Here is a 17123-nt window from a genome sequence, read left to right on the forward strand (position 1 = left end):
ATGATTCAGTATTTTCATTATTTCTTAAATTCCAAAAAAATTTGCATAAATAAGATGTTTATTTAAGTAGTTGATGTCAGATTTTTTTCGGCGCTTCGCGCCTCACTTTACTTTCCTTTGAATTACCCTATAACTTTGTACATTAATTTTGCTTTTTTATGGTAATAATAGAATACTAATTTAATTAGACAACAACCATAATTAGCATAATAATAAGGGGGGGGGGGGGGAAGTTTTGACACATTTGCGTAAACAGGAAGCATAGGCTTTATCTTTGGACTTAGAGGATAGGTTATTAGAGATAAAATCATCCTTATATAATGAATTTTCCCAAGTTTTAAGATTTTTTGGATAGGCCTCCAGGTTCCGGAGCTCCAGGCCTCCAGGTGGTTTCTGAACAGGTAAAAAAAATAAAAATTTCTTATTTGAAGAGTTAGAGGTGAGTTTATAAAACAAAATAAGCTTCTTTTAATATATTATTTACATATTTAAAGAAAAAATTACAATCGGCCTCCAGGTTCAGGTGCTGCAGGCCTCCAGGTGGCCTCTGGACAGGTAAAAAATTAAAATTTCTTATTTGAAGAGTTAGAGGTGAGTTTATAAAACAAAAAAAGCTTCTGTTAATATATTATTTACATATTTAAAGAAAAAATTACAATCGGCCTCCAGGTTCAGGTGCTGCAGGCCTCCAGGTGGCCTCTGGACAGGTGAAAAATAAAAATTTCTTATTTGAAGAGTTAGAGGTGAGGATATTAAACAAAATAAGCTTTTTTAAATATATTATTTATATATTTAAAGAAAAAATTACTATCGGCCTCCAGGTTAAGGTGCTGCAGGCCTCCAGGTGGCCTCTAGACAGGTAAAAATTAAAATTTCTTATTTGAAGAGTTAGAGGTGAGTTTATAAAACAAAATAAGCTTCTTTTAATATATTATTTACATATTTAAAGAAAAAATTACAATCGGCCTCCAGGTTCAGGTGCTGCAGGCCTCCAGGTGGCCTTTAGACAGGTAAAAAGTATAAATTTCTTATTTGAAGAGCTAGAGGTAAGTTTATAAAACAATATAAGCGTATTTTTAGATGTTATTTACACATTTGAAGAAGTATTTACCATCGGCTTCCAGTTTCAGGTGCTGCAGGTCTCCAGGTGGCCTCTGTACAGGTAAAAAATATAAATTTCTTATTTGAAGCGTATTTTTAGGTGTTATTTGCATAATTGAAGAAAAAATTACCATCATCATCCAGGTTCAGGTACTGAAGGCCTCCAGGTGGTCTCGGGACAGGTAAAAAATTAAAATTTTTACCTGTCCAGAGGCCACCTGGAGGCCGATTGTAATTTTTTCTTTAAATATGTAAATAATATAGTGAAAGAAGCTTATTTTGTTTTATAAACTTACCTCTGGTCTTCAAATAAGAAATTTTAATTTTTACCTGTCCAGAGGCCACCTGGAGGCCTGCAGCACCTTAACCTGGAGGCCGATTGTAATTTTTTCTTTAAATATTTAAATAATATATTAAAAGAAGCTTATGTTGTTTTATAAACGTACCTCTGACTGTTAAAATAAGAAATTTTTATTTTTGTTACCTGTCCAGAGGCCAGATTAATATGCAAATAACATCTAAAAAAACGCCTATATTGTTTGTTAAACTCAACTCTAGATCTTCAAACAAGAAATTTAGAATTTTTACCTGTCCAGAGTCCACCTGGAGGCCTGCAGCACCTGAACTTGGAGGCCGATTGTAATTTTTTCATTAAATATGTAAATAATATATTACAAGAAGCTTATTTTGTTTTAAAAACTCACCTCTAACTCTTCAAATAAGAAATTTTGATTTTTACCTGTCCAGAGGCCACCTTGAGGCCTGCAGCACCTGAACCTGGAGGCCGATTGTAATTTTTTCTTTAAATATGTAAATAATATATTAAAAGAAGCTTATTTCGTTTTATAATTGGTGCAAGAAAATCTAAGAGGCAAAATTAAAAGTTCTTTAAAATATCCCCCAAATTATAAAGGTATGATATATGAAATTTTGAAATGAGGAATCATATAAAAAAAATACTTATTCAGTATTTGTATTTTTTTGTTCAGTATTTCAGTATTTTTTCTTATTTTAGGATTCAGTATTTTCAGTATTTCCTTTTTTTCTTCAGTATTTTCAGTATTTTTTCTTATTTTAGGTTTCAGTATTTTCAGTATTTCCTTTTTTTTCTTCAGTATCAGTATTTTTTTGGTTGTGGCCACACTGTATTTCTAGTCCCTGCGGGGGGCTCTAACCCTGCGGGGCAATCATTAACACTTACCTAACCTAAAATAACCTATCAAATGCTACTGTGAAAATACGGCAAAATCGCTACTTTGTTTTCAATTTTTTTTAGAAATGTTTCCAGAAGAAAGTAGTCTTTCAGTTCAGATTGTTGTACCTTTATTGAAAGTTATTGGTATTTCTACATTCAATGTAAAGATTTTTTTTTGAAAGATACCAAAATTTTGGGTAATTAGTGACACAACCAAAAAGATTTCACCCAATTATCTCTAAAACTAAGGGAGTAGCACCCAAAATAAAATTGCTGGTATGTCGTGTCACGTGTGACGAGTCACCACATTTCTCCCCCCCCCCCCTTTTGCAATTAGATGATAGGGTTGATTTATCAATTACATAACACTTGTTGCTTCGCCCCTCGCCTCAGGAAAATAGCTTAAAACCAACCAAGTTTTTTATGAGCTTAGCTGAAAAGTATAACCGATTAGGACCAACATACTTTTGGCTTTAGAAAAACAAACTTACCTACTACTTATATTATAGGATAAAAATTAAACTAAAAATAATCGTTCATAAAATTGTGGCTAATCTTTCTTTGAATCATAATTAAATCATACTGACAATAATTATAAAGTATCTAACTGTTTTGGACATCATATAATGCAGTTTGAAAACAATAGGACAACTTTAACATACCTAAATTATCGTCAAGAGCTATCCGTTACGTACGGACGGACATACATGAGAACCTATTTATAGAAAAGTAGCACTTAAAAAAACTCCCAGCTGTAGTAAAGGTAAACAATATACTGACACTGAACATAACCTGTCGCGACAATATATTGGCGTAAAAAGTATAAATTGAACATACACAACTTGAAATAGCGCAGCTACTGTCTATATGAAAAATGTTAAAAATGCTACGTACTTTCTAATCATAGATAGGCTGGTTTTAAGAATTTAGAATCAATTGTATACTATTGGAATGTGTCGATCTACTTTAAATAAATATGCCATATCTAGTATATCAGTTTTATTTCAGTATTTAGTGTTATCGCTGCGCTACATACTTTTGGACCGGATTGTCCTATATATGAACAACAAGGATGACAACATCCATAAGTAGCGATGCACAAACAAATAAATAAGAATTTAGATATTATTTGTTTAAAGCATGTATATTAGGAAAAAATCACGAAACCTTTTCAACATTTGTTTTTAATTTCTTAATATTTATATTTCAGTACTATGACTAACAGACTGACGGTCAAAGTAAATTACACACTGGATGCTTAAACCAACGGGAAATTTAATTTTGATATATTTAACTACAAAAATTTTTAAAAACGGACCATAAACACCAAAGATAGGAGGAAAAATGTGAAAAATATAAAAATAGCCAAAAACCTGCAAAAAGGCAGTCTGAACGCTATTGGTGTTTTCTTGAAACGACAGGAAATTTAATTTTGATATATTTAACTGAAAAACTTCGGAAATCGGGCCATAAACACCAAAGGTATGGAGAAAAATGTGAAAAATACAAAAATAGCCTAAAACCTGCTTAAAGGCAGTCTGACCGTCATAGTTGTTTTCTTGAAACGACAGGAAATTTAATTTTGATACTATAACTGAAAAATTTTTGGAAATCGGACCATAAACACCAAGGATATGGAGAAAAATGTGAAAAATACAAAAATAGCCTAAAACCTGCTAAAAAGCTGTCCTACCACCATTGATGTTTTATAGTTAATTGTGCTCCTTAATAATGGGAATGTTGTCTAAAAATTTTAGCCTTTTATCTTTTATAGGAGCCGAGAAAATCACGTTTCCCCCAAACTAAGACATACGGACAGACGGACATTTCAAATTACTGATAGCTAACCAACATTTTAAGGCCCTATAGTGTTTTAAATGCTTGCTATTTCATACTATTTTGTTTAAAATGCATACTATTTCATACTATTTTTTAAAAATTTGCATACTATTTTTAAAAATTTTACATACTATTGCATACTATTTACTTTTTTTTGCATACTATTTTATGCTATTTTGAAAAAAAGTCTGTGGCCACCCTGCATATTAGGTAACAAGAAGAATTTAGGCTATATCATTTTTAGACTTTATCATTGAGGGCCGCTAGTTTTAGGCTATTTTTCCCCCTTTGAATGCAGAACCCTTAGATGCTAGGGGCTGCACTGGCGCTAGTATATAGTATTGTGTAAAGAAATAGAACATGATGTTATTCAGTAAAGGCTGGTTTTAATCAAACTCTATATATTGTTTACTAGCGGCTTCGCCCCTAGCCTCTAGGGGCTTTGCCCCAAGAGGTTTAATCAAAACAATTTTTATTTTTTTTTTGGGGGGGGGGGTTGGGGCTGTCCCAACCCTCAAGAAAATAGTTATAAACCTTCCCGGGACCTATGAGAACCTACCCTGTAAAGGAGAACCCGATCGGTTCAGCGGTTAGCGAGATCCTTCGCTACAAACAGACAAACAAACAAACAGACATCGTTCTACTTTGTATTATAGATACGTACTTAAGAGAATAATTTGAACGCGTAAGTAAGACATAGCATATTGTCAACAATAAATATTAAATTTCCCAATGGTTATAATTGGGGGCAAATCTCCACTAATACTCTGATCGTAGTTATTTTTTTGGTGAAATTTAATTATGTTTTCCGGCCTACTATCATAGTTTTAATTATCTAGAGTTTTAAATATACTGTTACATAAACAATTTAATTGAGACTTCCAATGTTCCAAATACAAATAGAAGTTTAAATTTTCCTTATATAAGGAAGATACTCAAGTGAATTCTACTATATCACATGTTATAAAAAAGTATTTTCAGAAACAACTAAATTAAATAAAATGAGGGACAAGGCTGAGGTCAGGTCTCTGCGTAAGAAGAAAAATAAAGTTTACGTGGATGGCCTGTCCTCCTCCGACGAGGACGATGAAATGCACACATTTGATCCGGAAGAAAAAATAAAATCAAAAGATTTTCCACCATATTTTATTACTGAAATGAAAGGAGAAGACGTAACTTTTGAGTTATTCCAACGAACTGGCTTCAACAATCCAATATTTGTGCGTGAAAAAACGGGGCTTGATATCCGGGTGCCGGATCCTTCTTTTTCCGTCACTGATGTTCGCAACCTTGTCGGAGGTAAACGTATTCTAGAGGTTATGAATTGTGCCACCCAGTTGAATGCTGAAATGACACTCAAAGACTTTGAAGAATTTTTCCAAGATCCGGACAGAGATGATACCAAGCTGAATGTTCTTAGTTTAGAGTTTAGCCATACACGACTTGATGGTCACGTGACTGCACCCAAAGTTATCAGACAGATTGATCTTACAGATAATGCGTGGCCTCGACACTTGAAAGATCTCCAGGACGACAGCACTAATGACATGACTAAAATGCAATATCCCAAAATTCAAAAGTATTGCCTGATGTCTATTGAAGGTTCTTATACTGATTTTCATGTTGATTTAGGTGGTACTAGCGTCTGGTACCATCTGTTGCGCGGGCAGAAAATATTTTGGTTGATCCCACCAACACTTCCTAATCTGAAAGCCTTCGAAAACTGGACATTGTCTGGTAAACAAGGAGAAGTATTTTTTGGTGACATGGTTGAAAAATGTGGCCGAGTCATACTTAACCCTGGCAATACATTCTTCATTCCATCTGGCTGGATTCATGCTGTCTTTACACCTATAGACTCGCTTGTATTTGGCGGAAATTACATTCATCCTTTTGCAATGGAGCGACAAATTCGTATTGCACAAGTCGAGGAAACTTTGAAAGTTCCACAAAAATTTAGATTTCCATTTTTTAATGAAATGCTTTGGTGCATTCTGGATAAATATTGTTATGCTCTTCTCGGGCGCCACCATCTAAGTTTTGACGATACAATCATTCAAAGGCTTTTGGGTACCGCAGAGGAACGCAAATTATTCCAAGAGAATATTGGACATCCTCACATAACACAAGCCGAAGTCAGTGGGTTAAGAACAGCTGTTCTTTACCTTCACTCCCAGCCAGCAAACAAAAAGAATGTACCCACCTTTATAAAGGACCCAGTGGCGCTGATTAAGGATATTAGAATCATTGTAGAGGTCCATAAGAACGATCGACCAGATCGTGCACATAATGGTCGCCCAATCTTGTATTGGCAAAATGTGAGAAAAGATCAGCATCTCTTCACCAAAACCAAGAGAGCAAAGAAAGCGCGGCAATGGGAGAAGGCCAAGCGAATTGATAACGGAAAGGGAGTCATGTATTTGGATCATGAACTCCTCTGCTCCCATTGTGATTTAGATGGTTGGTTTGTACTGCCAGATAATAAGGTAAATTGCACAATGAAAACTGAAATACATATTGATATTTACTTGTTTAGAAAATAAGGGGGGTTGGGAGTATGTTGTATACAGTAATTTTATTTTGGGCGCTTCTTCCTTATTTTTAGAGATAATTGTGCAAGATCTTTTAGAATATTTCATAAAAAAAAGAGCTGCGTTTTTTTATGTCAATCTCCTTTACCTACTGACCCATTAAAAAAGATTTTGTTCCAATATCTTCCAAGGCACAGGAGAAGCAAGGAATTTAAGATTGAACCCTTCCCACCCTTTCTTTAATGTTTGTAACAATAATATTCTGATTATTTTTTTCTTAGGAGGATCATATTGTACGGATGGACTCAACAAATAGTCTGATGGAATGTGAGGAGTGTCATGAGGTTGTCCACGCTATGTGCCTCTATGATTTTGGCATCAACTGTGAGATGAGAACTGAAGTCATGCCAAACTATTGGAAATGTTTCACTTGCATCAAGTTCCCAAAGCCTAACGAACCAGAACGAGATCCCAATGAAGTTGGAGAGAAGAATAAGGAAAGTGAAGAAAACACTAAAACTGAATGTAATATTGACATTGTAAAACATGAAATAACAGAGGACGAATCTACGGAGAAAATGGACACCCTTCAAGAGAGATCATCAACCGAAAATAAACCAGAAAGTAACCAAAAAGATAAATTAGAAACTCCTACGACCAATGACAATCCCAGCGAAGCTGTTACAATCAAACAAGAGCCTGAAGCAGAATCTGAAAATTGTGTTGAGATGAAAGATGTGAATGAATTGGATATAAAACAAGAAGCAGCAGAGACGTTTAGCAATGCTGAGCGGCTAAAGCTTCGTGTTAATGAATATCTTGCCAGACATGAAAGTAAATTTGGAAAATTCAAGTTATTTTACAGCATGGAGCATTCTGAACGTCATGTTGCTATAATGCAGGATGCAAGCATTCTTGTAAATATATTTCAATACCTAAACACAGCGGATCTACTGAAGTGTCGATTGGTATCAAGGATCTGGAACTCTGCGGCCCGCGACAAAAAATTTTCAAGCATAATTGACTTTACTGGTCTTAAGATTACAGCAAACATGATACAGATGGTTGTTAATCTAAAGCCAGATACTTTACACTTCGACTGGACGAATGTGGGTAAACAGCAGCTGCTCTGGCTACTACCCAAGATTCAATCTTTAAGGAAATTGTCCTTGTCTGGTCTTGACTTTTCTTCCCAGGTATCTTTTAATCTGAAAAAATGGTTTTTTTTACTCTCTTTCTGTAATACTTACTTTACATCTTAAAACATTATTGATTTTCAAAAAAGTTTAATATTTAAAAAGGTAGGTATTTGTAATGATTTTAATACCTAATCAAAAACTAAAAAGTGATATGTATAATTTTTGTTCGATTTTTTTCTCTAAAAGTTTCTTATATAGGTCTGTGTGCTATCAACTCCAACGATTCCAGTTCTGACAGAATTAAACCTCAGCTTTGTAACATCTCTAACTGACGCAGCTGTCAATAAGATGTTGGTCCTTCCAGATGGAAAACGGTCAAGCCTGGCAAATCTGAAAAGGCTGTATCTGAACAGCACTGAAATAACAGATATTGCACTGAGGTATGTTTCTAAATGTTACAAGAATAATTGTGTTCATAAGCAGAGTATCAACTACATCCTTATAATAAAGTAACAGGGTCTTTGTATGTGTCTGTGTCTGTCTGAACCGATATGGTTCTCCTTTACAGTGTTGCTTCTGGTTGGTCCTGAGAAGGTTTATAGCTGTTTGGGTTGAGGGTATCACCACCTTCCCAAGAGTAGTAATCGCCAAAAGTCAAAAATATAAAGCGCCGTCTAGCAGATATTTCAACATAGATTGCATAGATAACATTTTACCAGACCGTAGAGGCCTCTAGGGACGTAGCCGCTATTTTTTATAATGAAGTAAAAGTTAAGTGTATTATATTAAGTACATGACATATAGACAAATTTTTACCAGAATGTCACAAACGATTTAAAGAATAGCTGATTCATATAGGTTGCTCTTTTTAGGGTAGTTTCTTTTATGTAAGGTAATTTTTTTTATCAAAATTATGCTGACTCCTGGTTCCTTTCCTCAAAAGCTAGACCCTGTGGGTTAAGCTAGGTTAAGAAGCATGTTTGTTAATATTATGCTAAATAACAATATTAATTTTCAGGTATATATCACAGCACCTACAATTTCTCTCCCACCTGTCACTGGAAAACTGTACTAAGATAACTGACGCAGGATTGGCCCAGATTGGTGATCCACAGTTGTACCCAAGTCAAACCTTGACCTGGCTTACCTTGAATGGTTGTGCTAACATCACAGATTCTGGGCTCATTCATATTTCCAGGTACACAATTTTGTTTCAGACTATCCATATCAAAATATTTCAAGAATAGTTATTCATCGCATCGTATTATAAACAGTTTTCTACTGATATAGAAATGAACAATTATAAGATGAAAACCAGTTTTTATTTTTATTTTAATATTCGTAGAAAATCTGAATATAATACGATGCGATAAATGATTTTTCAGTATAGCTTAGAACTGGTTCTGATCCAGCGAATATAAATCGGTTTCGAAGCCATTGTGGAAAATGGATTAAGCAATGTTTTTTTTTCTTGTTCAATTTTCAGAGATTTTTATCACGAACGTAGTTTCATAAAGACAATTTCTTTCTAATTATACTAAAATGATATTTATAAACTTTGTTTTATTTAAGGTGTACAATTCTTGGCCGCATCGATTGTATGAACAGTGGCTTCACCCAGAGTGCCATCGACATGTTCCTCTCCATAAGAAAAGATCTCCAAGCCAAAAACTATATTATCTTTCCAAAATGACCTTACTATTTAAACTATTTTTACTAGCACTAAGATTATTGCTTAATAGAAATTTTCAATCATGACCTTTTAATATATAAGCAAATAATGTTGTAGAACTTGCAGTATTAATATTAAATGATTGCTATTATTGTAATATAATTGTGTATATGTAATATGTATATTGTATTTAAAATGCTAAAATATCAGATGAATGAAAATGGGACGGATACCGAGGTTGTCGGTGAAGTTGGAACAGAACCCTCCCCGCAAGGGCAACCTCTAATAACAAACACAGGAAGCGTGGGTCAAAGTATGGAGGTTGAAAATGTTCCTCCACTAAACAGTGAACCTAAAAAGCAAGATGGAGTGAAAAGCAATATAGGAATGAATATCTGATATTTTTTGTTAGAACTACGAATTAGGAACAAAAAGTTTAGATGTTGGGGATTTAGTAGATATATTAAAGTTTTATTTTTTAACAATAAATTCATATTTTGTATGTAAGTGCTTAGTTTCTAGCTCATTTCTCATTTTTAAAATGCAGACAAAGTGTCTAAACAAAGAAGGGGTGGGGGGTATTTCTTATTCTTATGCTAATGAAAATATTTTAATGTATTGAGTAAATAAAAGTAGAATTCCTAAAATGAATAAAAACATATGTTAATATAGATATTCCTAATCAGAAGACTTAGAGCTAGATGATGACGTCATCATGGAACCAGTACCAGTTGAACCAACAAAGTCAGTTATATCAACAAACCCTGGTACACCTATTTCGAAACCTTCCCCAGTTCCAAATCAAACCCCAACAATAGTGTCAAAACCAGACGAATCAAGTGTAGAAAATCCAAAACCAGAAAACCAGTCACCACCTAAACCTGAACCTGAAGTAACTAAATCAGAATCCCCTCCCACAGCATCAAGTACAAGCCAGCAGGAGGCTAAGCCAACATCAGTGATCACAACATCTACAGCTGTGATGCCTAAAATAATAGCTTCAACCCTGCCATCCGCTGCTACACCTACCCCACCTCCTAAGGAAACAACCCCGTCGCCACCACCCTTATCTTCCCCTTTACCGCCCCCAACAGATATTGCAACCTCACAACCATCTACGTTAATATCAAAAACGCCAACTCCAATATCAGAGGCCCCATCAGCAACATCTACACCGGTTCCATCGGCAGGAAAGCCTATTATTCAACCAGAAGGAAATAGTGCACCCTCTCAGTCACCAATTCCAACCACATCCACAGAAAATGTTGTCCTACCTTCATCAGGTCCTATGACGCCAGCAAATCCTTTATCTGGCCCTCCTTCATCCTTGCACTCGCCAGCAATAAGGCCCTCGACGCCACCTTTGACATCCGCAAGTGGGCCAATGTTGTCTCGTGCCAATACTTCATCGACATTGGAAACTCCTCCAGCCTCTTTACGACCCCCAATGACAACCTCATCATCAATGCCTCCTCTGCCACCAGGAGTATTAAACACCCCTACTCCTCCAGGCGATTTGCAGCCGTTGCCTGGTTCTATAAATTCAAAGATACCATTGCCGCCTGAAGCATTAATGGCATCAGCTGCCAACAATATTCCTTTGCCACCAGGCGTACTGAATTCAGAGCCACCCCCGGGTGTTCTTAAAACTTCAATGGCTCCATCTCAAACAGGAAGCTTGCCAGAAGGAATTCGGCCAATGTCGGCTTTAAGCACTAATAACACTAGCATTCCTCCGTCACGGCTTGTCAACAGTGTTAGCATGTCTACGGCTGTTCCCTCCTCTTTTCCTCCACAACTTCCGCAGAAACCAGATCCGTCTGTTATTCCCAGTATGGCAAACAGTATTGCTGGTGGTATGGGTATGGGCCCTGCAGCAGGGGATGCAACTGATCAGTCAACTATGCAGGCTGTCCTAGCATATCTTAGGTAAATATTTGTCATAAAAATGTGTTATTATAAATACCCACCTAGTAATTTTTTTTACATTTGGGAAAAATTTAAAAGGATACATTTCAAAATCGGTAAATGGGAAGTTAGACACAAAAGCATGATGTGTGATGTATAGTATCAATAGGGATAGTAATTTTTAAACATTTCCCCCTATAAAATTTTGATTAAATGTTTTTTTTATTTGTCAATAATGAAATGAAAAATAGCGCTTGTTCGTTTAAGCTTAATTATGTACTTTTTTATTCTGTTTGCAAACTTGTTTTTTTTTATTTATAAAATAATACACAATCCTAATTCTATTTAGAAAGTACAATCTTGGAGACACAGAGAAGATGTTGAAGGATGAGATGAGAAAGAGAGAGGTTGTGAAGCCCAGCATAGTTCAGCAGGCCTCAGCTGAGAATGAGGTTGGCAACGTGCTCGCCAAGTATAGGAATGATGGGGACCCCTGTCATTACGAGGCTGCTTACAGGTGACACACATTCATATTTGTTGTTTGGTTTTGTAATTTTCAGCCTTTGATCAGAATTGTCTTTCATTTTATCAATCAGCGCCCCTAGCATCTAGGAGCTCTTTATTCGAAAGGCTAGGGATAGCAGCAAAGGGGAACTAAAGACCTAAATTTAACAAAAAATTAGCCTAAAACCATCATGAAGGTTCCCTGGTATTATCCTGTTAGAAATTTTTTTTCAATATTGAAAATTTGAGTACCCCCCCCCCCCAACAGCGAACTATGAACTCTGGCCGCAGCGCTCGGCTCCCTAGCCTGCCTAGCCGCAGCGCTCGGCCCCCTTGCCTGCCTAGCCGCAGCGCTCGGCTCCCTAGCCTAAAACCTAACCTAAAATAGTTGTTCGTCGTTGTCGGGGGGGGGGGGGGGGGGGGTGGGTACTCAAATTTTCACAATTGAAAAAAAAAATTTTAAGAGGATAACGCCGGTTCCGTAAAATGGCGAATCCAATCGTTTATTAGTTATTGAAATCAAAAGCTACAGACAAAAAACCTTACTACTTTTTTCTGATTTAATGTTGATATTTCAACTGCGTACAGATTGCAAGTGATAAAATAATTTTTCCGCCCTAGTGATCTGCAGAGGTTTATAGAGAATTGTCTGGACCAGCACAAGCATGAGCTGGCTCTTATTCTCTATCCTGTTTTTGTACATATGTACCTGGAGCTTGTATATAATCAACACGAGGGAGAAGCCGAAGATTTTATGAACAGGTTGGAAAATTTTTTATTAAAGCTCAAATTGTCATGTATAATAAATTCATTGATATTAAAATTTTATTTTAAGGGCGCTAATCAAATTATGTTTAATGCGCCATAAAAGGAAAGACAAAAATTCACATCACTCACACTGCTATTTTAGCATGATAAATGTAGGTATTATATTTGTATGAAGTGAGAACTTTTTTTCGGCTAACGTTGGTTGTTTTTGCTCATTAAAGTAAATGCAATTCAAAATCTCAGAGCTATAGCTCTTTTTTGGCCGAGTTTCATTTTTGTTTTAGAATAGTTTTTAAAAAATATAGATTCTTTGCCGCTCAGTGTAGAAATGTATTTTATTCTTAACCTTTTTCAAAAGGGGACTATGCACGAACGAGAGCAAGGGGTTTTTATACATCCTAGTATTGAACATAAGTACAAACTTTCTTTTAAAATATACTAGTTCACTGTTAATCATTGTTTTTTTAACGAAAAAAAAGGGAGGGGGGGGGGGGTAATGCAACCATCTCGTAATCAGTGAGCAAATGGCACTTAGAATTCGAATCTTGATCTGAAATTTTGCATGAGTAATCCTTGGTAGGTCTATTTTCCCTAAATCGAACAAAAAGTTGGAAAAGTAACGGCTGGCGGTTCAGCCGTTTAGCCATTTTTTACTATTTTCAAGGCAAATCATTACGAAACCTATCTCCACATTATACTCTTTGCTGCTCCAAAAGTTTTCAAACGGTTCTAGCCGGTAGATCAAAAGGTAGTTGCTGATACTAGAAATCTAAAACAAAAATTTTGTATCATTTTACATGATTTAAAGCAAACATTTGTTAAAAAAAAGTTGATTCCTAAATTCAAATAAATGCAAAAAAAATGTTTAGATTCAGTACTGTAAGGTGCTAAACATCCTTTGCTCTTGTTCATGCATATTCCCCATTCAGGTATGGTCCGGGTCAGGAGTCTTATTACCAGGAGGATATCAAAAAGCTTTCTTTCGTGAAGAAACGAGAACACATGGCTGGCAATGAGTTGATTGACAACTTCAAGACAAGTCTTTTCACTGTCAGAATGTCTAGGGATACTTATCAACAGTTGAGGTAATACTTGTGTGTGTGTGTAGCCATAGTTTCTTAGTGTTTGGACCTAAGTAGTCATTGAGTAGAAAAATGACCAGTTTATGAAAGTTAGTTTTTTAAAGTTAATAGAATTGTTTGTTTAATCATTTTTACTACCTAAACTTCTTAAAGTCTAATATTTCTATTTCTAATACTACCTCCAATTTTTATGTTATTCAGAGATGAAAGATGTATTATTTAGACTTAATATTAGCTAAATAGTTTTTAAATTATTCTAGGGACCACAAGAAGAAGAACAATGAGAAGCATCACACCCTCCTCTGGAACCTTATACACGACCACCTATTCCTGGACATGTACGAGGGTCACGCCAGGTCTAAAGCTCAGATCGACTCAACGGCTGGCGCAGTAATAGGCGAGGCCCAGCGCCAGGCCAACCGTGCCAAAGTTTACTACGGCCTGCCCAGGGAGCCAGATATTTCATTTCCAACCACTCAGGAGGAAGAAGAGGAACCGGAGGTTGGGCCTGATGGCGAGAAACCAAAGAAGAAAAAGAAAAAGGAGTTATTTATACCGCGTAAGTCTAAGACTGATCCAAATGCACCTATCGCCACACGAATGCCTTTCCCAGATTTGCGCGACTCAGACAAGTTGGAGAAGGGTAAAGCATTGCGAGAGAGTATGAAGAGAGCTAACCTGGGTCCTAACAATATTCCATCAATTTGTATGTACACTCTTATGAACGTTTCTTCGCAAGTAACCTCACTGGCTGTCACAGATGACAGCAGCATGCTTGCAGCTGGCCTGTCCGACAGTAAAATCAGGGTATGGTCTCTGCTAAACCACAAACTAAAAAAGCTCAAAGCTGCTTCTCTTCTACAGGATATAAATCGTGAGGCTGAGGATGTTCTGCATAGAATGATGGACGACTCTACGGCGGAGACGTGTAAAGAGTTGGTGGGTCACTCCGGGCCTGTCTACGCTGTCTCCTTCAGTCCGGACAGAACATTTTTACTGTCAGGAAGTGAGGATGGAGCCATCAGGTTGTGGAGCATGCAAACTTGGACTTGTCTCGTTATTTACAAAGGAAAGCATAGTTTCTTTGTTTTAACCTTAACCTTTAAAAAGGCAAAATTCAATCTTTTCAATTTCAAAACTTTTTTTTTATTAACAACAATTTTTACAGCTGAATAGTAAGTTTTAGATATTCTTTAAAATGTTTAATGTCATATCTTAAAATGATTAAAAATATAAAAATAAAACTAGTATGAGAAAAAATAATAGAAAAGAAAAAATGCTTTTTTTCAGGACATTTATTTCCCGTCTGGGACGTACAATTTTCACCGATGGGTTATTACTTTGCCTCCTGCGGGCATGACAAAACTGCACGGCTGTGGACAACAGAACAGGCAAGCCCGTTGCGGCTTTTCCAGGGTCACTTCTCAGACATTGATTGCCTTGCCTTTCATCCCAACTCTAATTACATCGGTACAGGATCAAGCGATCGTGCAGTTCGGCTGTGGGATTGCGTCACAGGATCTTGTGTCCGGTTCATGACCGGTCATAAGTCGGCTGTACTTGTCCTTGTATTTTCACCGGATGGCCGGTTTATTGCCAGTGGCGGGAGTGATAGAAAGGTGCTGATCTGGGATATTTCTGTTGGACACCTGGTGTCAGAGCTTGAATATCATACTGGTGGCATTTCTGGACTTGGATTCTCCAGAGAAGGTACAATCCTGGCAAGCTGTGCTTTAGGTGAGTAAACATCATTACATGTTTTTAAATATTGAAAACTTTTTTGGATTTTCTTGGTATTTTTCACTAAAATAACATGATGATTATTAAAAACTTGTGAATTTTGATTGGTTGGTTCATTAAGTTGAGTGTTTAAACGTTTCAACAACTGATAGGAACCAACAGATTGGGTAATATGCGTATCATTATTTGGTATGTACATCAATTTGTCTGCTTTTGGCTTATCCCTTTATCTCCTGAGAGTAAAATCTAAAAGAAAATATTTTTATTAACATGATATCATTGTGCGTTTTATTTTTGTTCTTTTAACACTTAAACAAAAAAAGAATCTTAATTTTGAATTTTTTTTAGATTGTACATTGGCATTATGGGACTTTGGTACCTTGCTGACCGAGTCTGCCAATGACGAGATGAACGTTGCCCAGAACCCGGAGGTGAGAAAAGACACGGAGGCCCTGTTGCTGGCCAGCTACAGGACAAAGTCCTCGCCTATACTTCACCTTCACTTTACTCGGCGGAATCTTCTCCTTGCTATTGGTTCTTTTGAACCTTCTTATTTGTAGATTATTTACAGTTTTAATTCTTCATGTACTATTATTTAAATTGAATTTTTTAATGCCATATTTCTAGTGTTTGGCATATTGAACCGTTTATGTGTTTTATGTTTTAACACTAAAATTGCCGTCCAAATTTTAATTGATAATCGAATACTAAATCTTTTAAATGGGTTAGAAACGTATTTTTAATACTTTTAAATATATTTAAAGAGAATGTTGCTCTTTTTAACTTCAATTCTAAGAAAAATTATAAAATGATATATTTTAAGTTTTCCAAAATAGGGGTCTAGGTTTTTTGAACAAAATTACAAGAGGAAATAGAAAAATCATTCTATTATTTATATTTAATTTTTTGTATTGTTATTATAAATTATGTTATGAATTGCATTAATAATAAATATTATTATAAACATACCTTTTCTATGTGAATCTTCAATTATTGATTAGTTAATGATTTTGGATCTACTGCAGTTTACGGTAAAATATTGCTGGTAAGCAATAAATCCAAAAATCTATGAATTTTAAAGGCTGCTAGCTGCCAAACGGCTGAACGTACAGATCATACCTGCACACTGTTTCATACGGCATAAGAATGCCTACAAATAATCTGGAATAGCCATAAATCAATAATGCATAATTATCTCGCAGTGCAGAGGAATGCGCGAAAAAGACCTATTTTACGCGTTTTTCTTAAGTGAAGCTTTCCCTGTCTTGGCTATTCCAGACTTTGTTACGTATGTAATATTACACAACATTGTTCTCTTAGGTAGGTATAAGATATTTTTATCAAACATATACAGGGTGAGTCAGAAAAAAATGGGTTTATTTCCGATTTTTAACACAGATTATAGAAATATTGAAGAAAAAAAACAATTTTAACTTATCTCTTTGTTAAAATATAGATCGAATTTACTTCAAGTGTTAAAATAAACAGGAGCTAAATATAAAGCTTTTGTAATTAGGTATTTTTGTTCTTTTTAGAGAACATTTATTAATTGTAACAATTTTCCCTTTTTTTAGAGTTATTCAGAGACATAGATAGTAAATCTGATGTATTTTTTAACAGAGAACGAACGCTTCAAATATTTTT

At 35.5% G+C, this 17123-nt stretch overlaps 1 protein-coding gene across 1 annotated transcript; it reads left to right on the forward strand.

Annotated features, from left to right (window-relative positions):
• The first annotated feature begins 5110 nt into the window (after nt 1-5110).
• On the forward strand, nt 5111-16440 carry LOC145315524 (uncharacterized). Its single transcript, XM_080155507.1, has 13 exons — nt 5111-6621; nt 6948-7862; nt 8064-8245; nt 8824-9003; nt 9378-9468; nt 9688-9823; nt 10164-11406; nt 11735-11902; nt 12511-12651; nt 13587-13742; nt 14000-14817; nt 15030-15476; nt 15828-16440. The coding sequence occupies exons 1-13, from the start codon at nt 5137-5139 to the stop codon at nt 16037-16039; spliced, it is 6174 nt and encodes a 2057-aa protein (XP_080011633.1). The 5' UTR covers nt 5111-5136; the 3' UTR covers nt 16040-16440.
• Nucleotides 16441-17123: the final 683 nt, after the last annotated feature.

The sequence above is a fragment of the Acartia tonsa genome, chromosome 4 (genome assembly GCF_053477335.1).
Source record: "Acartia tonsa isolate MP-2025a chromosome 4, ASM5347733v1, whole genome shotgun sequence".
NCBI lineage: Eukaryota > Metazoa > Arthropoda > Copepoda > Calanoida > Acartiidae > Acartia > Acartia tonsa.

Excerpts from the sequence above, each read along its gene's own strand:
- LOC145315524 (XM_080155507.1), top strand. The coding sequence starts at position 5,137 with ATGAGGGACAAGGCTGAGGTCAGGTCTCTGCGTAAGAAGAAAAATAAA. Across the intron at positions 9,004-9,377 it reads GGGCTCATTCATATTTCCAG|GTGTACAATTCTTGGCCGCA; the intron begins GTACACAATTTT and ends GTTTTATTTAAG. Across the intron at positions 15,477-15,827 it reads CCTGGCAAGCTGTGCTTTAG|ATTGTACATTGGCATTATGG; the intron begins GTGAGTAAACAT and ends AATTTTTTTTAG.